Raw genomic sequence first — 25,399 nt, 5'->3', positions numbered from 1 at the left:
ATGGGAAACCTGGTAGCGAGGTGCTTAAAATCAACGAGGTTTGTCACTTTGTCTAATATTAGGCGGCTAATCCATGAGTACCATGGACTGAAAATTGGTTGAAAAGTCGAATATTTTAAATGCCGACACTTCTTTCAAACATGACTATAATTACTGCGAATCGGAAAATACTTGTAGAAAAAAAATTATATAAAAAACTTAATAGGAAAGAAATGTTTAGATTCAACTCAACTCATTCAAAATCAAGAAAGGAATTCTGTTTTTTTTTTTTTTTTTTTCTGGGAAAAGATATGATCAAGATTAAAAGAGGATGTTGGACTATGAATCCACTAGTTATAATAATAATAACCATAACAAAATGTTAATTAGTTTAACCATAACTAGTATATTAAATGCCATTAAATGCACAATTAATAATTTTTTTTTTCATATTATAACCTACATGAACTGATATATATGTGTGTACTAAAAAATTGAAAAGCAAACTTTTATATATCCACGAAAAATCATTATTTCATTTAATTATTAGCTAATTTCTCTTGAACACAGGAGGGCTGCTGTCAAATTCATCATCATTCTTCAGACAAGTTCATCTATTCTTTAAATCCGGTACAAATGCTGAAGCGTGAGGCGCATGGTCTCAAACCACAACCAGTGTTTTCTTTTCTATTATGCAATACATTGTTTATTGTGTATATGGCTAACAGTAAAGTCACAACGAACTGAACTATGTACCACAACGATGTTTACGAGCTATACACAGGACCAAATACACATCACTGATTCATTTAAGAACTACCAATATAATATGTACCACCCCTTATTTTCTTACTGTAATTCATTCCACTTTGTGAAGCATGATCCTGATGCTGAATCTTTTCGAATGCATTCTGTAGAACTTCAGATAGAGGCTATACCTCTTGGGATGCAAGGCTCAAATCAGTGCTTTCAATTGCAGAGGGAAGCCAGAGTTCTACACGAGTTCCACCAGCACCAAGAGGAGCATCTTTGGTTCGAGGTGATATAACACGCACCACACACCCATAGCTCTCTAGTATCTCACGGGCAACACTCAGCCCAGCAACAAAGTTCCATGTCATGTTGTCTTCAATCATGTCTTCGGCCAAGAGTTCTTGTCCATATGGTGTGAGTGAGTGCCTTTGTGTCTACAGAAAAAAGATCGCAACCAACACAAAATTTTTGAATAGAACTAGAAGCCAGTATGAATGGACTCAAAATGAAGAGATTCAGTAGTTTACCATATAGTGCATATCAGGCCCATCATCATCAATGAATACAAGGGCACCTCCTGCCGGTGCAGCAGTAGACACGATTTCAACCTTTCCCCCGACATGTGTGCGTAATAAAGCACCTTCGATAAGATTGCTGAAAGCCTGGCGTAAAGCAGGTTCTTCTACAGCAGCTAGCAAATGTGATGAGAGCTCATTTAGTTCTACTACACGTTTTTGATTCTGGGCTAGAGGTTTCACAGCATCAACCAGGTCTGCCAATACTTCAGAAACACTGCATGGTCTTCCTGACATAACAGAAAACCGTAAGCAAAAGAAAAACAGAAATAAACCAATTGTAAAAAGGAGAGAAATAAATATCTAAAGGCCAAAAACAGAATACCAAAAGAAATAAGGAAGTTAAATTAAATATACAAGATATTATTGATGGGTTTATTTCCATCTTGAAGGGGATATACACCAAATGGACCAAAAAGAAAAAAAATATACACAGGAAGAGAACATAACATCATCGAAAGAAGTGAAGAACCACGTGCATTATTAAATTAATAATCAACCAACTAAACCTACCTGATTCCTGGTTGTAATGGAGCTAGAGCCAAAGGTGGAAGGGGCATCTCTATATCATGGGCAGTAGCTAAAGAATGCGACTCATTATTCATTTTATTTGTTGACCCATCCCTTGGAAAACTATTTAATAATTGAGATTTTGACGACTCAGCAAGTATGTGAGTTGAACCATTCATTTTCTTGATTGCTTCTTCATTGTATCGTACTATATTAGCCTGCAAATTGGACAAAAATCTTCATTCAGTACAATATATACATATAAAGAAATTTCAAATAAGGAAAGAATCATTTTAAAGGGCATACATGCTCAAACTCTAAGTCAAAATCTCAATGTAGAGGAAGGCTCGTGTTCTTATAGATCAATTGAGCAATAAATTATGTTTAACCAGTCTTGGATCCTTTGTTGTGGGAAATAATACAAGAAAGCATAAGGCTTTACTAAATGATAGAGGAAGAGACAGTAAAATTGTCAAGTTTGAAGATATCCCAGGCTAAATTAACAGGTTATCAGCATATAGAAATTACAGAGAGAAGTACCTTTGTCAAATAGACAGCGTCTTGGAGTTGCTCCAAAACATCTCTTAGTCGATCACCTTGCACCAGGATATCCTCAACAATGTCATATGAAATCTGCCAAATTACTGATTTAAAAGACAGTTTTCTTTCATAGAACAGATTTCAGCATACTATTGGCATCCTATAACCATGCTTAGATAGGACGTGTAACGTTTCCATCAACTATAATTAGAGAAAGTACAAACCTGACTTTTCTTTGTTTGAGTAGACAGGATTTTACTTAAGGTTTGAATGCTCGATAGAGGACCACGAATCTGTTTAGAAATTTAGTGGAAGAAATGTTAGTACAGGCCAAAATAGGAAGAAAATAATGATAAAGTAACAATCAATAATAACTCATACTTGCTCGACCAGGTCACCCATCCTAACATTATTTTGCCATGTTGATTGCTGAAGTAACATTGCTTTCTGTAAAAGGAACAAAAAGTTGTACAGTAATGCAAAAATCAATCAGAGGCAGTTACACTGCATGCCTAACGCCTAAGAGTCAGTCTCACTCAATAAAGTAATTGATGAATGATTTTAAACTTATTTAAAAAAATCATATTTTCAAGTAGCATATGTTTAGCAAATTGGAATAAGGCAACTCCAGCAGTGCACAAGCAATTTAAGAACATCCTAGCATTTCATATTCAAATAGTAATGAGCTAGAGTCATGTTCAAAAGAGCAAGATACAGTATGCAAACCTGATCCATTACATACGCCATGGCCAGAGATTGTGAAATGTTGATGGCATTCGATCGTTGTTCGGGAGTGAAGTTGTACATACCAACCGGCTCATCCTGGACTCGAAGAGTTTGAATTTCCCACGACTTCTTGTCTATATCCAAAAAAGGAGGCAAAGAATAAGCTTCCTCAACAGAGATTCGGCTATCACGAGCACCACTTTGAGGCTGGTCACTCCTTTCCACCTCCAACACAGGAAGCTCGGCAACCAAGAAACCAACAACAAACGGATGTTTCACCATGGGAAGAACCACAGCATTACATTCCGGAACAAATTTAACCTACAATGAAATAACATTCACGCACATACAACAATGAAGAGCACCCTAATAATAATTATGAATAGAAGCAGAGTGAATGATAATGAGTATAAGGCAAGAAACCTGCAAGTTGGAAAGTGCAGCCTCGGTGGCGCGCAAGCCGGCAGGGATGTTGAAATGACCAACAAGAATGACAACGGCGCCGTCTTCCTCAGGCTGAGGATCTCCAGGGTAGAGAGCAACCCTCCGTAGCTCCAACTGATCCATCACATAACTTCCAGCTGGCCTTACATAAACCTAAACAAACACATTATCATTCAGTAATCTCTTCCAACATTGAATCCGAAAGTGAATATAGCAAAAGGGAGAACGAACCGAGAGAACAGCTTCGGGGACGATCCTGCGGAAGAGGTGGAGCTGCTGAAGGCAGAGCCTCTGGAAGTCGGGGCTGGGGAGGAGGAGTCCGCTTCGGTTGTCCTTGTCGAGTCGCTGAGCAAACTCAACGGGCGAGGTGGAAGCCTTGCGGATAGCGGCGGAGATGGCGGCGGCGGAAGTAACGGTGGCGGGGGAGTCATGGGAGTCGTGGACGTCATGGCGGAGGAGGTGGCGGAGAGAGTTGTCGGAGTCGGAATTAGGGTTAGTGGTGTTGGGATTAAGAGTGGTATGGAGGAAGCAGCAGGAGGGTTTAGCGAGGGAAGTGGAGGAAGGAAAGAAGACAGAATTGCGGAATAATCGGCTACGGTTACTGTTACTGTTATTGCAGTTACAGTTACAGAGGGAGGATAGCGTGGTAGTTAAAGAAGATGTGGCTATGGCAGAGACTGGCATTTGGATTTTGATTAGGGTGCTCCTTGCTACTTCTCCTAAGCTTTTTTGTGTTTTGCAGATGCAGTTTCCGTTGCTGATTGTTATAACCACACAACACTTGATATTATTTATGGTTCTAGATAAGCAAGCAAAATAAACTTCATTTATGAGCCACTTGTGGCCACAAAAGTTACAATTTGGTACGGTTTGTCAGCACTTGCCAATTCTTATCGAAGTTTCTCCTTTTAACATATCATATCATCCCATGAAAGCTACGTCCATGGTAATTATTAGTACACATACAATAATAAGATCAAAATTTACAAGCCATATTTAAAGGCAGGGGTGGATCTGAAAAGGATCCATTGGCAATTTGTTGGAAGATCCAGTAATTGGCAGCTTCAGTGTAATGGATCCCATCCCAAATAATCCTGACACTTGGATCTTTGCAGGACTTGGCGATCAGCACCTTCTTTCCATTCTCGACCTTGGTGGCGCCACATCTTGCAGCGTTATTGTAGTTGTACTTCCCTCCCTCCCCACAGCATGCTATCACCCCATCCTTGAAACCGTATTTTTGGGCATTGCTTATGAGACTGTACTTCACTCTGTACACGTCAACATAGGTGATTGCTGCCTCGGGCAGCTGCTTCCTCAGCTGCATAACCGTGTCTTTCAATTTACGGTTAAAATACTGTGCAACCTGGTTGAAGGGTTTTGCGCATCCAGATTTGTCTATTTGATCTGAACTCACTGGATAGCGATCGAGCATGTAAGGTAGGCATCCGAGTGGGCCTGTGTTGTGGATCCAAAACGACCTTCCACCTTCCTCATACACATTCCTTATGACATTGGAGAACTGGGTCAAAACATCAGGTACGTATGCCTTCACTTGCTCTGAGGTCATATTTAGCTTGTAGCCAGCAGTGATATCATTTTGGCCAATGTCAAAGGTGTATAAAGCCTCAGAAAAGTACTCCTCCTTGGGCAACAATTCCCTAAACACGCTTCCTATAACATGAGTCAGATTACAATAGATGGTTCCGTTAATAAACTAACCACTTTAATGTTTGCAAATCACCTCGCTTGCGAGCCAGTTTGGATCTTGCTTTGAATTCAGAGAGCTGCACAGACTGAACATCAAGGGAGATGGGGCTATATCCACTCTGAAACAACGTGGTATTCTGACGTCTGACAGTGGATCCGGCGGTTGCGAAATTCACTCCGTGAGTGAAGTTTGAGCCGACAGAGTCCAGGTAAGCACTCAGATAAGGCAAATCAAAGCTTTGAGCTGGAGAAATATGGAACAAAACAGCACAGATTCTGATTAACAAAAGACAAGATTGTCAGATCTAGATCAGACAACTGTAATCTAGTAAAACATGTGATCCGATCCATATCCTCTTATTATTTCACAGAGGCAACACAAAGAAGAGAAAAAAGGAAAAAGAAAAGAAACATAACGGATTAGTGTAATTAATGAGAATCATAGTTACCTATGAAATCAATGATGAGGCGACCGTCGGAGAAGCGTCCAGCAGGGGAGTGGAAAAAAGTGATTCCATTGGGGGGCGGCGCAGGTCCAAAAGCTGCTGTGAGGCCACCCGTGTCTGAATTGGAGTCCCCTAAGTTGAATATGGCTGGAAAACTGCACTCTCTACCATCCACAACTGCAACAACGAGCGTCATTGATATTGCAATCCATGACAAAATATGTCTCCATTTCTTCTCTCCCACTGGATCCATATCAAAACGGTGAGCTCCAATTTCAAATGTAAAAAATGCAATTATTCGCACACTGGGCTGTGTTGACTTCATCAATTATTTAGTCAAACAAAAGCACACACAAAGAGGTCCATACCCTTGATTGTCTTCACATGTTTGATCATTGAAAAATATTCCTGAGGGTCATTGGAACATTTATTTATCATCTGCTCTTTTTTTTTAATATAAAAAAGAGTTGGCACCATATCAATTGGATCTTTCATCTTGACAACAAGTTAGAAAAATGGATTTATGCAACTGATCTTATAATAAGTGGCTGTATAGCTACGTGGCTAAGGGCATCAGGGAGAATTAAGTCGTTATCAATTTTGTTCTATAATCCTGGAAAACACAATTCACTCTTCAGTGAAAAATTGATTTTTTTTCATAAACAAATAATTCAAAACATTCTTTTAGTACTTTTCTTAAACAACACCAACTACGTTCTTTTTAGTACTTTTCTTAAACAACACCAGCTTGTTCGTAAGTTTCGTAAACATACCAATTAGGTAACTTGGCCTCATCATTTTCTGGTGTAGGAACTGGAGTTGGTACTTACACAAACACACCAATACCTAAATGAATAGACAGATATTTAGTAATGATTGATGTAGATTTAAATTGTGTACCTCTTTTTTTGTCTAGCTCTGTTTATAGGATCAATATATCTAGATAACTGCTTTATGCCTTCATTAGTTTGTTAATGAAATATAAATTTCTACAGTATCACAAATAACCGTTTTAATGAATTTATACATTTTCCTTTAATTGTCTTGATTCGTGTAACTTTCTCAAGATCTCTTGAGTTACAAAATTCAATCCATATGAACCTTAGGACTTTATGTCTTCGGCTTACATAAGTCGTTTATTCTTTTTGTGGACTTAGACTCGGTTCAGAACACAACTATTGACATAAACAATTTTAAGATGACGGTGAGATTCTTATTTCGAATATGAAAGTACATATTCATCGTATTCCATAATATAAGGTGGGATAAAGTTAGATAACTCTATGTTGGAAAAGATTTGGAACTAAGAAGCGTATTTCCGACAAGAGAATGAGGGTTTATTTGGGTAAGTTTATGAAAAAAAAAATTGAGTTATATTTTTTTAAATCATATGAAAAAATAAAAGTAATTTATGTTTAGATATTTTATGCAAAAGATTTTTTTATCTATTAATTATGTTTGGGTGTAATAATATAAAAATACTTTTTTTATTTATTTATTAGGTAAAACATATCATTTTTTAAGAAAAAAATCTTTTAAAAAAATATAAATTATAACTTCTCAAAAAAATATGCTGGTATTTTTACTATTAAAAATTTGTTAAACACACTAAAAAATAAAAAAAATTATTAAAAAAATATATTTTTATCAAAAAATAGTACCCAAACAAGCACCCAATCATTCACAATTTTTGTGGATAATTTACTGGATAATATTTTGAAAAATAAATTGTTTCATATATTCAAGTGGACAGGAAAGATAAATGACATCTCTTTGACACGTAAGAAGAGGTATGGTCAGATCCATCTATTTGTTTTCATCAAGTATATTACAAAAAGAGGAATACTAAAGGCCATTAGGTAGTGTTTGTTTTGAGGTAGGACAAAGACTGAGAGACTGAAACTCAGTATCATGTTTGTTGACTCAGAGACTGATACTAAAATTTCTGTCTCTGCCCCTAAAATTTCAGTATTTTAGTACCTCCAAAAAGTGAGGACACAGGAGACTGAAATTTTTAGAGATAGAAACTGAAACTTTAATAATATTTTATACATAAAATACCCTCATTTCAATTAATTAATTCCAATTTTACCTTTTGTACAAATTAAATTAGAGTTTCATTCTTATTTTTATTTCTGTCTCTCACTTTGCACCAAACAGAATACTGAAATTTATTTCTGTCTCTGTCTCTTAGTCTCTGTCTCTCGGTCTTAGTCTTTCAATCTCTGTCTCTCCACCAAATGCTACCTTAAGGAGATGAATGGAATGCGATTAAGGAGTAGAGAGATTTTTGTGGACGAGGTTAAGTATAGATTTGAGCTCATAAATTAAGGAGTCGAGTTTGAGTTTGGATTTGAGCTCATAAATTAAATGAGCCAAGTTTGAGCTTGGATAAGCTCAACTCATTAGCTCGTGAACTGACTCGATTATATATATAACATTAAAAGTATAGATTAAATGCATATAGGATATGCGTATTAATAATTATATATATATATATATTGTAAAATAGTAATATATAATTTTACATATATATTAATGTTCTTAATTGTTTAAAATTTTATAGTCATTTTTTATATATAATTTTGATGTAGAACATAAATAAAAAATTTATAATGATAAATAGACAATATATTAAATTTATTTTTTTAATATTTTAATTTATATAAGTTATAATTTATTGATATAGAATTATAGATTATGTTCCTATTATTTGAGTCAACTCGTGAGTTTTCGTTGAGCCGAGTTTGAGCTTACAAAATAGGCTCAATTGTTAATGAGTCGAACCGTGAGTCAAGCTTAATTTTCGTGAGCCGAGCTTGAACTTGGTCTAACTCACTCAACTCGACTCACTTCAAGCCCTAGGAGGAGGATTGATGTCCGAAAAAAAATCATTGTGGACGATGAAGATGACAGGGAGTCTCCTAATTGAAAACTGAAATTAAAGAAAAGGATATTGAGGTGAACGGAAAAGGGAGAGTTGTCTTGAAACACCATGGAAGTGAAGAACTAGAAGAGAGAACGGTTGGAGTTGGGATGGGATGCGGTGGTAATGATGCCGCAGGGGCTACGGGAAGGAGGCAGAGGCAGAGCATGACAAGGATAGAAAAGTAATTGCCGTTGACGATTTGGATGAGTGGCACGAGGGGTTTTTTGAAAACGCAAATGGATAATTCTTTTGTGTATCCGACAGTTATGGTGAGTGTTGAATCTATGGGATCTCAAACAATCAGTGACGAAGCAATTTTTGAAAGAACGAAAACTTGGTAATATGGGGATAAACGGATATAAGGCCCAATATGTTAGTGGGGGTGTGGCAGTGAAGTGGCTGTGTGGTGCGACGGAGAGTACGTCGTTGTGTGTTTTAAAAGGGCTTCATTGCTGGTTGTTGCAGGCGACCGTGAAAAGAGGGGCATGGCTGGTGATGGAGTTCATGAAGGGGTCAATACCACGCTGAACAACGCAGACAAGGCGGATCTGTGAGCAGCACAAAAGTTAGCTGTTGGTGGTGAAGGTGATAATGTCCGCGCTGAGTTTGATGGCGTGAAGGGTATTGAGGAGCGTGAAGCCCTAATGCACCTAACGAGCAAAATCAAGCCGGGAAGAAGATTGGCAGAGGTGCGAAAAATTGTCCGAACAGCACAGCGGATGGAAACATTCCACCAAGTGTAGTTAATGAGATCCATGCTAGCATGGATGGGTGTGGTAAGCAGCATATTGGCATATGCCTGATGAGGGATGATGCGGTGTATGATTGACATTTAGAGGATGAGAATACAGTGGTAGAGGAAACTATGTTGGAGGATGAAGGGGCAGTAAGGAACTTGGAAGATTTAGGGGACTCAAAGCAGGATGCAAACGATGAAACTAATCAAGATGAGTACGGAGGAAGTTGGAATAAAGATATGGCTGAAACCATGATCGAATCAGGAGCTGTTTTATATGATGAGGATGAGGACATTATGGCTATTCTCCAAGCTCAAAATGAAGTATTGGCACAAAAAAGAAAGCAAGCAAAACAGAAAGAGAAAGCAAGAAAGAGTCATCCCAAAAATCGGAATAAGGTGTGTAATAAAGTTTTTAAAAAATTTTAATTCATGGAATGTGAGGAGTTTAGGGGGTCTTGAAAAGTGGAGAATGGTAAAAAATTTAAGTTTAAAAATAATGTGAATATGTTAGGATTGATAGAGACAAAGAATGAGATGATTACTAAGTTTGATGTAGTGCAATTTTGGGATAATGATGCGGTAAGTTGGAAATTTGTGGGATTGGAAGGTGCTTTCGGAGGTTTATTATAATGTAGGATGATATGATGTTTAGGTTGAGTAATTGTTACAAATGGGAGAGATGGTTGTGTATAGAAGGAGAATTGACAAACAATAATTTTCATTATGCGATTTGCTTGGTATATGGTGCACATACAAGGGAGGAGAAGTTTGCTGTGTGGGAAGAGTTGAATTTTTTATCGAGAATATGTCAAGTTCCTCTTTGCTACATGGGTGTTTTCAATGAGGTTGTGAGGTTAGAAGAAAGAAAAGGCGCTAGTGTGTTAGTAGCAACAGCAGAGGACTTTAAAACATGGACACAGGATATGGAACTGGTGGATATAAAAACTGAATGACCGTAAGTTTACGTGGTTCAGGGGTCAATCGTGCAGTCAAATTAATAAAATGTTGGTGGGTTTGGTTTTGTTGTTATCATTCAGAGTACTTGGTTGAAAAGGAATGACAGAATCTTCAGGAATAAAAAAAGAGTAAATACCCATTCCGGCCCCTGTCCTTTTTGAAAAATGACTAGCTGCACCCTAACTTTTAAAAATTGACAAATCGGCCCCTATTTTGCTCCGTTAGACACATCGACCCTTCAGTGGCTCCCTCACTTGAAACTCAATGGAAAACGCTGACCTGTAACGGTGAGCAGGTGACCTGGCATGTACACATCAACTGAATTTGTTAGGACAATTTGGCCCCTACCTAGTTATCAAAATGTCGTCGTTTGAAGGAAAGGAGAGACGCGCGTTTTAGTGGCCTTCTCCCCTTACATGTAGCTTCAGTAGGGAAATCACCCCCACTTCGAACACAAAATTACATCCTAACCCTAAGAAAGCGAAATGTTTCCCTCCAACTCAAGCTGACTAAGAGTTCCAGCGAGGAGGTGGCGAAGGCTTTGTTGACAGAGCCGTTGACAGCGCTACTAAGGTTAGTGTGATTTAGTTCGTTCGCTACTTTCTGAGTTGGTTGTAATTTGTAAACTTGGGTTTTTGTAATCTTTTTTTGATACCCTTAGTCACTGTCATTGGTTATGATTGGTGTGGATGATTATAGTAATTAGTTAATCAAAAGTGTTGCACATTTTTCTTCTGGCCAATGTCATATGAAATTGTCCCTATTTTTCACCATGAGGGTTGGTTCGAAAGGGATTCTAATGGAGTGTTGCACTACTTTAATGGAAAGGTGGAGACATTTCCTCTGTTAGATATAGACTATGTTAACTTCAAGGACTTGGTGGAAATGTTTACGGGTTTAGGGTATACTAGCTACAAAGAGGTTTATTGGTATGATGGTACTGCCCTGACTTGGAATATGGATTGCATGTTCTTAGGGGGGATAAGGAGATTAATCAGATGTGTGATAAAAAGATGGAGGATATGGAGTCTAATTTGCTTGTGATCTATTTTGAACACAATGTTAGCAAGCCAAATTATGTTGCTAGAGGCAGGACAATGGATGAAGCTGTTGAAGTTGATTCTTCCTCTTCTGATGATGGATATGAGACCACTGAAGATGAGCTCTACAAACCCCCTCCACCTGGTTTCGAATCCAGTAGTAGCAGTAGTGGTGAAGAAGGTAAGGCCAAGAAGAAGCCTGTGAGCAAGAGTAAAAAGGGTGGAATGAATGTGGAACACAAGTCTGCTAAGAAGAGGAGTGTTGAAAAGCCAGATACTCCTAAGAAAAAGAGTAATTTGCCACCTAGTGGTATTGATGACAAGGAATTGTCTCCTAGGACTAAGAAGAAGAGGGCAAAAAGATATGTTGAAAGAGTCAAAAAATATCTTGTCTCAAGAAGGAGGATGTAATGTGCCAAGTAGTGGGCTTAACACTAAAGCAGGTAATGGGCCAGGTGGGGTGGATCCAACTCCAGAGGCAAGGGATAGGCCAGTTCAGATCCTAGTAATGAAGATGTGGACTCAGACATTGACAAGCCCTATGAATATGAATCTGAGGCATTTAACTCTCCCATTTCTAGTGAAGAGGATGAGGATAGACCAAGATATCCTGATTTTAGTGAGGAAGCTGAGTATGGTGAGGTTGAGTTCCAGATAGGCCAGCAATTTACTACTATGAAGCAGTTTAAGCAAGCATTGAAAGACTATTTTGTGTTTGAGGGTAAGGAGCTGCAATATTTGAAGAATGAACCTAAGAGACTTAGAGCTAAATGTGCTGAGGAGGATTGTCCTTGACTTGTGCTCTGTTCCTATAACAGCCAGAGTCTTTGCTATCAGATTATGACACTCTATGGAGAGCACAACTGTGGAAGAAATATGAGCAGTAATATGGCAACAAAAGCTTGGGTCACAAGCAAACTGGTTAAGAGGCTGCTAACCCAACCACTTATGACACCAAAAGAGGCATTAGAGCATATGAAGCAGGACTATAATGTCCATGTAAATTACAAGATGATTACTCGAGCTTTAAAGGCTGCTAGAGAGGAGACAGTTGGTAAGGAGCGAGAACAATATGGCAAGCTTCATAACTATATGAATGAAATTCATATAAGCAATCCGGGGTCTACTGGAATGGTTGATGTAATCCCACAATCAGAAGGGCGTCCACTTTTTAATAGGTTATACATATCTCTTGACGCATGTAAGAAGGGATTTAAGGCGGGTTGTTGGCCTCTGATTAGGTTGGACGGTTGTTTCCTAAAAGGCTACTTTGGTGGACACCTACTATCTGCTGTTGCACAGGACGCAAACAACCACTTTTTTGTTATATTCTTTATTGTGGTTGAATCTGAGAACACTGACTCTTGGAGATAGTTCTTGAACATATTGCAAGATGATATCGGGCCAGTCACTAAGCATAGATGGAACTTCATGTCTGATCAACAAAAGGTATTAAGTTTCCTCTTCTCAACTGTTTGATTATGTTAGCTTGGATGGTTTTATCTAAATTTGCAATGTGTGTATCTTTTTAAAGGGACTGGCTAATGCATTGCATGACATTATGCTGTAAGCACACCATAGAAATTGTGTGCTCCACATATGGAAAAATTTCATCAAGTATTTTAAAGACAAGCATACTAAGGGGTTGGTCTAGAAGGCTGCTCGGAGCACAACAATGAAAGACTTCAGAAACTCAATGGAGCTTATCAAAAAGGTGAACAATGCAGCCTATGAGTATTTAAACAAGTTCGAAGCAGCTGCATGGAGCAAGGCATATTTTAGTCACGGCCCTAAGGCAGACAACATTACGAACAACATGTGCAAAGTGTGGAACGCAAAAATTGTCGAGTACAGGGGCAAACCGATTTTAAGTATGTGCGAAGAGCTTAGGAGCTACATTATGCGCAAGATGGCAGGGCATAAACACAGATTAGGCAGGTGCACTAGGAAGTTGGCTCTAGTTCAACAATTAAGATTAGATGAGTATGTTATACCAGAGAACAACAAATGGACTGCAGAATGGGCTGAGGATGATGCCAGAGTGTTGTTTGAAGTGCAAAGACACCAAACTAGGGTTGCTGTCAACTTGCAGAGACAAACTTGTGCCTGCAATGTCTGGCAATTAACAGGTAACAACTAAACTTGTCCTTCAATTTATAATTTATTTTGCACAAATTTTGGATGGAGTTGAATCAAGTGGAATCAACAACGTGGTTGTGACACCCCTAGACCCAGTGGTACCCCTTTTTGCTATTCTAGATTTAGTTTTTTTGTTGGATAGAAAACTGATATGGACTGAAGTCCTACTTGAAAGACACTTCTTTTTTTATTGTCCATATCAAGCTAAGGCAAAAAAAAAAAAAAAAAAAAAAAAACAGAAGAAAAACTTCCCAAAGTGAGGACCACCCTCACACAACTTGAAGAACCAAGAGTGGAGATCCCACTTTCACAGTCTGCACCACTATAACTAGAGATCTTTTTTATTTGTCAAACAACTAATGCACTGTAACAAATTTTTAGCCCTCTATTCCAATTATGAATATGATTTTTGGTGTTTTTCATTAGAGAATTGATGCCAATGCTGGACCTTCAGTGCCAAGTAACCCAAACCCTGTCAACCATGGAGCACAATCCGAAACAAGGCAAACAATGGATGTGAGTAGCAACAAAACACCACAAGGTTCGAAACAACAGAACAATACGGCTGAGACTGGTTTAGGAACTGCACCAACCTTCAAATTTGTCCCCACACCAAGACTGAAAAACCTTCTGTATCCAAGAGAAGATATTGCTTAAGGCCACCAGCGATAAAATGACCAACTCATACATATGGTTACAGCAGCATAGGATTGGTGTCTTTTATTTTATTTTATTTTATTTTTTTGTTATGGATCCACAATGTATTAAAGACTAGACCTGTTGTTTAATGACTTAAAGTATGTAGCACACTACTAGTGACCTTTTGTTTAGGGAGTAAATATTTAGCTCAACAAAACATTTTTTTGTTTCCAGCTGATACATCAGTAGACTAAGCTATGCCTATGTGTATAGCATTACAAATGAAATTCCTTTGCTTTTGGATATAAATCACACTGTCTAGGATTTCATAGATCCGTAACTATTACACAAAATTAGATTATCATTAAAACAACAAAATCACAATCCATCCAAATAGAACATAGTAACTACATACCCAAAAGCAAACTTTCCATATATTAACATTAACCATACATCCCATACTACAACAACATACAATCTATGTCCTAGAGTACAACGTATTTCACTACTGCTAATACAATCAACATGGCTACCATGACATAGACCCTAAACCCAATACTCCATTTCTTTGAATTTCCTTCAATTGCCAAACCCACATTGTGCTCCAATTGCCCAAACTTGTTCTCTAGCATCAACATTCTTTCATTTACATCAATGTCTTCCTCATATGCAAAATGACAAAAAATCAACTCATCCAGCCACATGAAGTAATTGCAGTGAGGTCGTTCTGTCTGCAATTGCAGTTATCATGAAGACTATTTGTTCAAGCACAAAGGCAAATTGACTACAATAATCAAACATGGAGGAACACTTACACGATAATGACAACAACCGAGGAAGATCCTGTCTGGATTTTTGGCAGTTGCAGATCCTTGCATGATTGCATAACTTCCACACTTGCATTTAGAGTGTTGAAACTTCACCTTCTTCCCTCCACTAGGATTACTCGAACCCATCCTACCCTTCCTCCAACCACGACGGGTCTGAGCGGTTGAGGATAGCTCTGCGTCACTCATGATTGCTACTTGAGTTAGGGTTCGAAGAGGGGGAGAAGGTCAGTAAAATGCGCGTCTCTCCTTTTCTTCAAACGACGACGTTTTGATGACTAGGCAGGGGCCAAATTTTCCTAACAAATTCAGCTGATGTGTACATGTCAAGTTACCTGTTCACCGTTACAGTTTCAAGCGAGGGAACCATGGAAGGATCAATGTGTCTAATGGAGCAAATAGACAGGGACTGATTCGTCAATTTTTAAAGGTTAGGATGCGGCTAGTCAATTTTCAAAAAAGACAAGGATCGAAAAAGATATTTACTCTAAAAAAATAGGTGTTGTAAAAGTAATCAACAAGTTATTAGAAATTACAAAAAATTGAGTGATATTTAATCTTTTGGATTATTGATGACATTACCAAAATAATTAAAAATTAATTTATTTTATCGGTACTTTTTTTTTATGCTCTATTTTATTATATTGAACTTTTTGTTTAAAAAAAAAGAAAATTTAAGACCGCGGTTACTCGAACGAAAGTTTCCAAATCGTCTTCTGCTGAAGATAGAAGTCCACGACCGTTTGATTAACTTTTGAGGTGGAAATTATGTAGGTATAGATGTATTTCACCGGACCACATGTGTTGCACTCTCTAAATTCTATCTCAGCATCAGCATCATTAGCGAAAGACAATTTCTAAATCTTCATATTAGTCATCACCTTTTAAGATATCATACTTCAAAGTTCAAAATCCTATATGTGATACAACCGCCACGACAACCATGTACAGGAACTCACGGGTAAACAATGGTAACTCATTAGTGTATAGACAGACGGGGCTGTGGCGAATGCTATTGGCATTGAGATGCAATTATCATGCTTTCATGGTGGAACCAGACGCGGGAGACTGTACCACGCTGTAGAATAAAAAAGACTGCTCGCAAAATACTAACTGACATCAAGACCGCTTGGGAATTGCTTGAATTCCGTGATCATACAAACCAATTTTGCAAAAACTGAATGAATGGGAGGGAAAAAAGGGGAAGAGAGAGGGGGAAAAAGGAAGGGGGGGGGGGGGGGTGTTAATGTAGTAATATCAAAACATCAAATAAGAAGATATAAGAAGAGGGAAAAGAAAGTGGAATATCAGAACAAAATCACGTTAACTAGCAAGTTTCATAATCTTCAATAAAATGAAGTCCTAATAAAATTACAGGCTATCTGCCTTCAACCAGACACCCAAAAAATTACCAGAAGGGGGGCAAAATCAAATTTACAACGTTTCAAGATGTAACAATAGACAAGGCAAAAGTTTCAGTGCCAGTACTCAATGATTGTTGCTCCAACTCCTGGAGTAATGAACAAAACGATTAGAAAGGCAAGTAAAAGGACAAAATAGTATCAGCTTCTGGTGATCAAAAGTTGAGGATAACTCTTAATCCACACAAAACTGCTGTTCACCATCTCTCTCTTGACCTTGACCTGTAAGATGGCAAATATCAGCACTTCTTGGGCCCAGAGCAAAAATGTACAAGGCATATATGTATGAATAATGAAAGTCACAGACAAAATATGCAAAATTCAAACATGAGTGGCAGGACTGAATTCTGAAAATGTGTACTTGTGTCTTGAGAGAGAGAGAGAGAGAGAGAGAGAGAGAGAGAGAGAGAGAGAGAGAGAGAGAGCAATGCAGCTGTGTATTCTCACCTATTCACGTCTCTGCTGCTCAAAAACCCTCTCCTGTCCTTGCTTCCTCGATACGATCTTTGGTCATCATTAGGACCCGCCCATGTATCACTTGTGCCACGGGATTGAGGTCTGTCTGCAGACTCACCTCTAGAATCCTCAATTGAGATTGAGCTTGATCGAGAATGTGGCCTATCAGAATAAACAACAGACCTTCCTGCCGATGAACCTGGCCTTTCAACAGCTTTCTGCCCAAAACGAACTTTGTCATCCAAATCACGTATAAGATGTTCAAGCTCCCTCTCTTTCTGCAATAATATTTCTTGTGTACTGCTTTGTTCTGCATCAGTCTCATTTGAAGATTCTTTATTCGAATTTATAGTAGACTCTTTCTCAGCTTCCTTCCTCAAACGATCAATTTCTTCTTTTAATAATTTTTCTTCCTCTGTCTCAGGCCTGAAATGTTCCTCAAGAAGTCAAGGATGTTAACATAACATGTATATTTGATAGATCAATAAGTTGCAAATAAAGCACGATCTAATTCATTATACCCAACTTCACAGCAATTTTATGCATGACAAGATGGATAACCAACAGTGAGAACAGTATAGAAGATTCAAAACTAAAATTATTAGTAATTTGTGGAATAATAGAGTTATGGCAAAAAAGGAGTGCGAATGATGACTTAACAATGCACTGAATACTCATATATAGAGGTGATTAAATAACTTAATACAATACTTCTATATTTATTTCAATAATTAGGCAGTGTTACTGCTTCTACAAGGTCAACCCCACTACCAGTAACACTAAATGACCTTAGCATACTCTGACCAAAGAAAAGCCTTAAATCCCAATATTTTCTTTCAAGCTTAACCATACTAGTTATTACACATCTTAAAGCTTGATACAAATATAACCAGCGAAAAATAACAGAACCCACCAAAAAGAAGTCACATGACCTTTGTTTTCCCCACATCATAGTCTTTCACGTAAAGTATAATGATCCAAATTGTTTATAAACAAGACAAAAAGAGTATTAAACATAAGGTTATTTTCAGAACAATAAAAAGTAAAAACACACACATTGCTTCATTAATGGCAATTTGATGTTTTAAAATTGAATTTATTTTTCGGAACCACAAAAAACACAAACATTGTCTCATTAATGCCGATTTGATATATCATGAATCATGTTTATTGTTCAAACTATTAAATTTTAGGTCTCTTTTAATAGCTTAAGCAATGTTTCTCAAGGTCTCCCTCTATCTCAAGTTATTGGATTATCCACTATCTGATTTACACTCTTACGTGGACTTCTATGATTCTTCTCCATGCAAGAGTTAGTGTTCTTTAACCACACGCTGCTACTGAAAGCTGTTGCTGGATTATCCTTGATATTCCAAAATCTCTAATCCCTAATCTCTCATTCGACCAAAAGAAATCCACCTGAAGTGAAACACTACTATCTTCCCAACAATTTTCTGTGTATCCATAATTCCATACCACCAAACATGACAATTTAAATTCCTTAGAGCCTGTCAAAAAGTTTGTCATTATCACTAATAAAGCAAAAGCTGATGAAAAGGCTAGCAACTATTACAAACTTACACTACAATTTTGAATGAAGACATGGAAAAGACAGAAAAACATATTAAAATATGAAAAGGCACAAAAGATGGAGCAACACTGTCCACTGTTCTAGAAAATGAAACCATTACCGCATCACCAGTGCCAGTGTTGAAATGCACACTCAATCAACTATTGCTAACGAAAATCATAGCATGAAGATCACTGGCAAACAAGATATAAAGAAGGGAAATGCAGCACAAACCTGTCAACAGCGCGATGCTCCAAATCAAGATCAACCTTCCGCCAATCAATACCTCGCTCCCTCAGCAAAAGCTCCCTGGGTTTGGCGTCCCCAAAAGGATTCACCTTGGGTTTGGGCTTTGCCACAGCTTCAGCAGGCCCGAGACTTTCAGAGCGGTTGGATTGGGCGCTGGAAGGCCTACTGGAGTGTGCACTCGAAGGCCGACTAGTAGACTTCTTCGCATCCAAATCTGTTTCCAGCTTCTTCCAATCCACTCCTTTCTCTGCCAAAACTTCCTCCCTCGGCCTCGCCGCACCGAAAGGGTTCGGCTTATTACTTTTCACCACCGGTACTTCATTGGCAGAAGCATCGCCTCTCGGTGGTTCCAACACCAACTTTGGCCGCTCCTCGCGCACTGGTCCCCTCGACCAGCGATCCGACTGCTCCCCTCGTGGTGGTCCCCTCGACCAGCGATCTTGCTCCCCGCCAGAATCGCGAAAACCGGAACCAAAAGTTGAAGATCTGGCGGGAACAGGCTTCTTTCCAAATGTCCAATTATCTACCTCGTCAGCTCTAGAGCTACCACCAAATCCACTACCTCCGCCTCCGCCACCAATGCCACCACCGCCTCCGCCGCTGCCAAGAGAACTATATCTATTCTGCCGGCCGGAATCGAAAGACGAGGGCAATTTCTTCCCCGAGGCCCAGTTATCCACCTCGTCAGCCCTGGAAGGTTGGTCGATATCTGAAACCCTAGGACTCGGACCCCTGCGCTCATCTTCCAATCCGCCGAACGATCTCCTCCCTCCGCCCCAGGAACCCTCGCCGTTCCCTTCGCGGTCCCTGGAGCGACCCATCGAAGACCCACCGGAGCGACCGTAGGATGAGAACCCGCCGCCGAGCCGGTTGTACTGCATTTCGTCTGCGGACCGCTCCTTCGGCCCCGTCGGGAGACTGAGCATCTCGTCCTGCGTCAAGCGTTTGGACTCCAACGCACCACCGCCACCGGAAGTATAGGTTGCGAACTCCGATAGCGTCATCTTCTTCTTCTTAGGCTTCGCGTTAACGGCCTCCTTGAGGCTTGGGAAGCCCTGCGGGTTGGCGGCGGCAGCGGCGGCGGCCTCCCGCTCCTCCGCTTCGGCCCGTTCAGCTTCCGCCGCCCAGTTTCCGATATTGCCCCAAGGTTTGGACATGTTGGGTGAATATCTCTCGCGATCTGATAAAAGAAAAATTAAAGAAAGGATAAGAGTGTGTGTTATTTGTCTTAATTAAAGTTTCTTGGGTTAAGATGTGAAACGGGGCTCCGTTAGTTGGAGCCGGTGCTCCGAGAACATGCGGAGAAGATGGGAGATGAGAGAACGAACCAAAAAGATGATTCGATGAAACGAAAACAAATGAGAAAATGGAGGGTGCGCAAGTTGAGTTCTATGTGCCTCAAATGAAGTGACGTCACGCGCGGATCAGGTAATGGAATCACAAACGCAGTTCCTTCTATTTTGGAAAAAGAAAAACACCATTTTACGGGCCTTAAACAGTTAAACGTTAATTAAAGATCCTCCTACCGACCTTATGAAAAACGTTATTATTGATATTGATCTACTGGTAATTTTCTCCCACAGTTTTATGTTTGCTTCTTTTTGTTTCTTGATATTTTGTGATAGTGTGCGTTTAACGCTCTGGCGCCTTTAGCAACCGTGCTAATTAAAATGCTAACTACTTTTGGTGAGCATAAAAGGCTAAGTAGCGTAAATGAATGGGTGAAATGGAAGTGAATACTAGCATTAGATTTTGATTATTGGAGTGGATTGCCTGATAGATGTTGCCCTTTTTATTAATTCATGATGATGACCTTAGGCTTTTAATATTATTAAGTCATAGTTTTTTATATCATAGTGCTTGGTCTTCATTAGTAAAATTAACACCCTAAATTAGCACAGGGATATTTAGAGCTAACAAATTCTCTAATATACCGTCAATCGTCAAATAAATTATTTTGTTTAATGGATTAATAAATAGCTTTCTTCCATTGGTTTTCTTGTTTGACCGATGGACGACAATTTGCAGCAACATGAAATACTATATGAATATATAAAATTTTATGCGTCCTTCAAAAATTAGTTATTAAATTAATTATTATATATTTATATATAAATATATATTATTTAATTTATTTTTAATATGTATTTTATATTTTAATATATATTTTATACAAATAGTTAATTTATTAGTTGATTTTTTTTTTGTACATATAATTTAATTGATGAATATATAGATAAATAATATATTTCACAGAGAAATAATTTCAAAGTAAGTCTATTTTGGGAAATGCTAATTTGATTATAAAAAAAAGGCCAACCACCAACACTTATAATAAGAGAAAAAAAGGGGGGTGTAAACATTGTTACAGTAACAATATGAGAAAAGAATGGTGAGACAATTCAAACCTTTTTCCATATAATTATTAATTATTGGCTCCCTTCTAATGTCAAATTACTGACAATTTTTACTTTAAAAACACCCTCCTTCTCCCAAAATAATGTAAGTTTGGTCTTGAAGTGGATGAATTTAAAGTTAACAATCATGATATATGCATATCAATACATGTTAAAGTATAAGAAATAACATATTAACAATGAGTTAAATAATATTTATATTTATATATAAATAAATAATAATTAATTTAGTGATTAATTTTTTTTACATATAACATTTTTATAAGTCTAAACTATCTGGTTCATTGCCTCTGTTATGTCGAAAAAACTTTGCTCCGTTATTATTGGTCACCAAACTTGCGGTCTCTTTAATTAGCAAATGATTAGTACTCACCATCAAACCTATGATTTTCCAGTTTGCTAATAGTACTCAATTATAGTTTATTACCTGTCACAATATTTACCTGCTGAGGATTGGTTGCAAAGCCTCTCAACTAATTCCAACGTAATGCCTCAACAACAAGATCATAACATTCACCAGGAGAATCTCAAGTACTCCACAAAAAAGTTACAGTAATGTAAATTCTTCTTGTAGAAAAAAAAAAAAGGACAATACTTTAATGTGAGAAAGGTTATACTAGCACTGGGCTTTGGATATGCTTTAAAAATAAATTTCTTGCTTAATAACTTATTAGGCATTGATTATACTGGACATTATTATTTGTTTGAAAACTTCACATACCTCCCCCACCACCCCCGTTCCTTCCCCTTTTCTCTCCTCGTCTTAGCGTATGTGATGATTCAACCCAAATTGGTTGAAAACTTGAAATCCAGCTTGCAAGAAATCAATAGCATATTCGTTGGGAATATTCTTGGGGTGGAATCAGGTCGAGTTTTATGAAAAGAAAGCAAGGTGACAAACCGACCAATACGTCAGATTGCTTTTGTAATTTTGTTAGATTCTGCAATTGTTCTTACCCAAAAACAGGGCATCAAGGCGAATGAGAGGTAATAGAGAGCGAAGTAGTCGCCACTCAGCAAATCTACTGAAACTTCCTTTAGTTACTTGAACCATAACCTTCTGAATCTGATCTGGTTGTATTCAAGTTACTTGATTTGGCAAAAAGATTATCATCAGTGAGGCAGGTGATACAAAGGAGAGAGTGGTCATAAAAATTTCATGGCAATGGATAGTTGGCGACCCTTCAAACTTTCAAATATCTCCCTTCTTTCCTCAGGCTGGGCTCTCTTGGTGAAAATATACATCCAATCACTTTGCCTTCAACCATTTGGTGACATACACCATTGAAAATAATACGGAGCATAAAAAAAAAGTCACCCACATTAATAGTGAGTGGCAATTTGTGAAAAAGTTTGATTGATGTCAACCAAACATTACTCCATTACATCACACGCTAACTTAATTATATATTTTACGAAGATCCGTATGACCGTACTACATTCTTCCTTTTATTTTCAATCATATTGGCAAATACATTTGCCACGTAAAACAAAATACATGGAGGGTCATATCAAGAAAAGAGAATGATATAAACTATCAAATTTTATAAACATACTTCTGAATAATGAATGTAGTAAAGAGCAAGTATTTTCTATTGTCTAGAGATCTTAAAAAACAATCAATTCTTACAGTGATTGTTCAATGATGATATGCAAATGAACAAAAATACATACAAAAGACTGAAAGAGTATATAATAGACAAAAGTACACACTCAAATGATTATAAATAGTACGACATACCCTAAATATTATTTCCACAAGTCAAAACTGCCCTTCGAGTGGTGTTCGAGTGGTGTATTAGACTTTGTAATCCCTCGAATCACTATGCTGACAGCTCAAAAATATTATATTTCCAGTTGCTGTATTGGACTATTTTCTAATCTTTTAAATAGGGCTGGCAATGGGTAGGATAGGGTAGGGTTTGGACTCTATCCTAACTCTACCCGCTGGTTGAAAATTTCTTTAAAATTCTACCCTACCTACCTGCGGGTTGAGAATCTTTCAACCCTAACCCTACTCGCACCCTAAAATTCTAAACCCTACCCTACTCTATCCGCTAATCCGCATAAATTTTAATTTTTTTTCAAAGCAAATATAAAATTCAATCTTTCCAAATTTCATACATATTAATAAAATAAAAAATAAAAACTAATGCTTTAAATTATTAAATTAACTAACTAGTTTAGTAGTTTCTCACTTATTACAAATCATTACATGAGAGAGGTAGGTTTAACTCTCACCTCCTTCACTATATACTTAATTTTTATAAAATATTTGTTATATATGGGGTTGCGAGTAGGATAGGGTAGGATACACCCTAAACCCGTATCCTACCATACCCGCAAACATACCCGGACCGAGCTCTACGCTACCTGCAATGGGTTGGTTGGCCTACCCTATCCGAGGGTTGGACCGGATTGGGTACCCGCGGGTAAGGTATATATTGCCAGCCCTACTTTTAAGATGTACTTTTGTCTTTTCTACGCTCTTTTCGTGTGTATTTTTATCTATTCACTCTTAAGACATTTTTCTTAGGGAAATCACATCAATATAGTTCAGGAGAATACTAAAATGTAGAAGGCATCAGCACGAATCGCAAAATTTCAAGTTTCCAGGGCGCAATGGTAAAAAGCACAGTTAATCATTTTGAGTAAAGAACATTAATAAAGCACAACAAAATTGTTGGGATCACAGCAAAAATATTTGATCGAAGAGTATAAAATCTGTTGCAAGCCAATACACAAAAAATGGTACTACGATAACACAATTAATAGCATTGAAGATTAAAGACCTTTTTGTGAGCTAAATTCAGGTAAAACGAGAATTCTTTAATCAAAGAGTGACATTCCAAAATCTTCATCTTCCTCTTCCTCGACCTTCTCTTCTTTCTTCTCGGCAGCAGGGGCGGCAGCGCTCTCTGCGGCAGCACCACCAGCAGGAGCAGCAGCAGCAGCACCACCTCCAACGAAGACTGCACCACCCACAACCACCTGAAGAGAAACAACACAGGTACCAAGAATTTCACAAAAGCATCACACTCTATTAGTCAACACAACTCTCAAAAGAGAATGAAAACCACACTATATAACCAAAGAATTAAAGATCAAGCATACTAGAGTGTAATATATGTAAATATATGAGTAGGATCTAACAAATGACATGCACATTAATCATCAAGTATAATGTTAACCTAAACTAAATTAGCAACATCACATAAAGTCACTGCATTATAATTCTAAGATTGAAAGGAACACAAATATAAACCCTAGCTTTTCGCTTCGGATGAAGGTGTATACCTGGAAGACAGCAGAGGAGGGAGAAACGAAAGAGAAAGAGGACTGAACGGCGCCGGAGGAATCAGCGGCGCGAGCGGCATTGACGAGCTTGCGTTGGAGGTCGTAGGTGGAGGAGGCGGAGTCCTCGATGTCGCCGGAGTGCTGCTTCGCAGTCCACTCGGCGCCGGATTTGCGGAGAACGAATGTGAATACTCCCATCGCTGATGGCGGATGGCTTCTCTGTGTGTTCGAAATAATCAAAACCCTAATTGGAGATGTTCCCAGTGAACGGCACTCTCACTTGATTACATGGTTTATTTATCGGATTTTGGAACCCTCATTCCGGTTTTACCTGAAAAGACCATTTCGTCCCTCAAGAGCTTCTTCTTCCATTTCTAACCCTAAATTTGTTCCTCAAATCCGATTGATAAATTAACCAATCAAGTCAGACCCAATAATTAGCTCCTTTTTTTTTGTATTTGACCAATAATTAGCTTTAAAGAATAAAGGTAAAAAACGCAGATTATTTTGTTCCCAATTCAGTATTTTTTTCCTTTTTTTTTTTGGGTGATTGGCCAAGTGTGCTTTGTTGTGTAGAGCACACAAGAAATTTTTGCACATACACAAAAGAGCTTGGCACGAGTCAAAAACTAAAATTACAAGTTTAGCAACAAATCCGTAAATTTAAAACCTAAATCCGTCAGGTTTCTGTAACAAATAAAACAGTGTTTCCGTTTCATTTATATTTGGGCTTATTACACACAATGGGATGAGTTTGTAAGGGGAACAAAAACAAAATTAATGTCTTTAGATTTCAGTTTCACTATTTCAGCTCCTTGCTAGAATACACAACCAAAATAACATGATTTTATTTTATTTCATTTTTTTGCCTTCTATTCTAATTAAAGGTGCTTAGTATTTTCATTTTAAGAAACATTATAAGAAATTTTTTATTTTTTTCATTTCTTACATTATCTTTCAATCCTAATACTAATAAGTCAATGATTAGTTCATCATAAGACATTTAAAAATTTACTACTTATCAAAGAGTTATTAT

General features: G+C 37.9%; 4 protein-coding genes and 1 long non-coding RNA gene across 6 annotated transcripts; 1 reads left to right on the top strand and 4 right to left on the bottom strand.

Annotated features, from left to right (window-relative positions):
* Positions 1-555: 555 nt before the first annotated feature.
* Positions 556-4,332, bottom strand: LOC112792174 (chloroplast sensor kinase, chloroplastic-like). The gene is given in 10 exon segments (XM_025835304.3): positions 556-1,109; positions 1,112-1,166; positions 1,260-1,533; positions 1,821-2,035; positions 2,358-2,450; positions 2,582-2,650; positions 2,739-2,804; positions 3,084-3,404; positions 3,507-3,680; positions 3,759-4,332. Coding segments are annotated over 10 exon segments (1,770 nt in total). The 5' UTR covers positions 4,212-4,332; the 3' UTR covers positions 556-1,059.
* A 1-nt stretch (position 4,333) lies between these two features.
* LOC112792175 (GDSL esterase/lipase At3g26430) lies at positions 4,334-6,597 on the bottom strand. 2 transcript variants are annotated; one of them, XM_072212847.1, is made up of 4 exons: positions 6,457-6,597; positions 5,687-5,926; positions 5,272-5,481; positions 4,334-5,201 (listed from the first exon to the last, which is right to left on the bottom strand). In XM_072212847.1, the coding sequence occupies exons 1-4, from the start codon at positions 6,479-6,481 to the stop codon at positions 4,504-4,506; spliced, it is 1,173 nt and encodes a 390-aa protein (XP_072068948.1). In that variant the 5' UTR covers positions 6,482-6,597; the 3' UTR covers positions 4,334-4,503. The 2 variants fall into 2 exon arrangements, with proteins under 2 accessions (XP_072068948.1, XP_025691090.1); XM_025835305.3 differs by lacking the exon at positions 6,457-6,597 and adding an exon at positions 6,052-6,210.
* On the top strand, positions 4,928-6,159 carry LOC112792176 (uncharacterized). The gene is made up of 2 exons (XR_003197361.3): positions 4,928-5,066; positions 5,288-6,159. It is a non-coding gene; the product is annotated as an uncharacterized lncRNA (long non-coding RNA).
* A 9,661-nt stretch (positions 6,598-16,258) lies between the features above and the next one.
* Positions 16,259-20,167, bottom strand: LOC112792172 (eukaryotic translation initiation factor 4B2). Its single transcript, XM_072212846.1, has 3 exons — positions 18,635-20,167; positions 16,822-17,256; positions 16,259-16,596 (listed from the first exon to the last, which is right to left on the bottom strand). The coding sequence occupies exons 1-3, from the start codon at positions 19,804-19,806 to the stop codon at positions 16,572-16,574; spliced, it is 1,632 nt and encodes a 543-aa protein (XP_072068947.1). The 5' UTR covers positions 19,807-20,167; the 3' UTR covers positions 16,259-16,571.
* Positions 20,168-23,711: 3,544 nt separating this feature from the next.
* Positions 23,712-25,044, bottom strand: LOC112792171 (large ribosomal subunit protein P3z). The gene is made up of 2 exons (XM_025835301.3): positions 24,364-25,044; positions 23,712-24,057 (listed from the first exon to the last, which is right to left on the bottom strand). Exons 1-2 carry the CDS (start codon positions 24,559-24,561, stop codon positions 23,896-23,898), a joined length of 360 nt encoding a protein of 119 aa, XP_025691086.1. The 5' UTR covers positions 24,562-25,044; the 3' UTR covers positions 23,712-23,895.
* Positions 25,045-25,399: the final 355 nt, after the last annotated feature.

Source organism: Arachis hypogaea, chromosome 13, assembly GCF_003086295.3.
Source record: "Arachis hypogaea cultivar Tifrunner chromosome 13, arahy.Tifrunner.gnm2.J5K5, whole genome shotgun sequence".
In the NCBI taxonomy this organism is placed as follows: Eukaryota; Viridiplantae; Streptophyta; class Magnoliopsida; order Fabales; family Fabaceae; genus Arachis; species Arachis hypogaea.
This window is presented reverse-complemented; position numbering and strand designations above follow the sequence as displayed.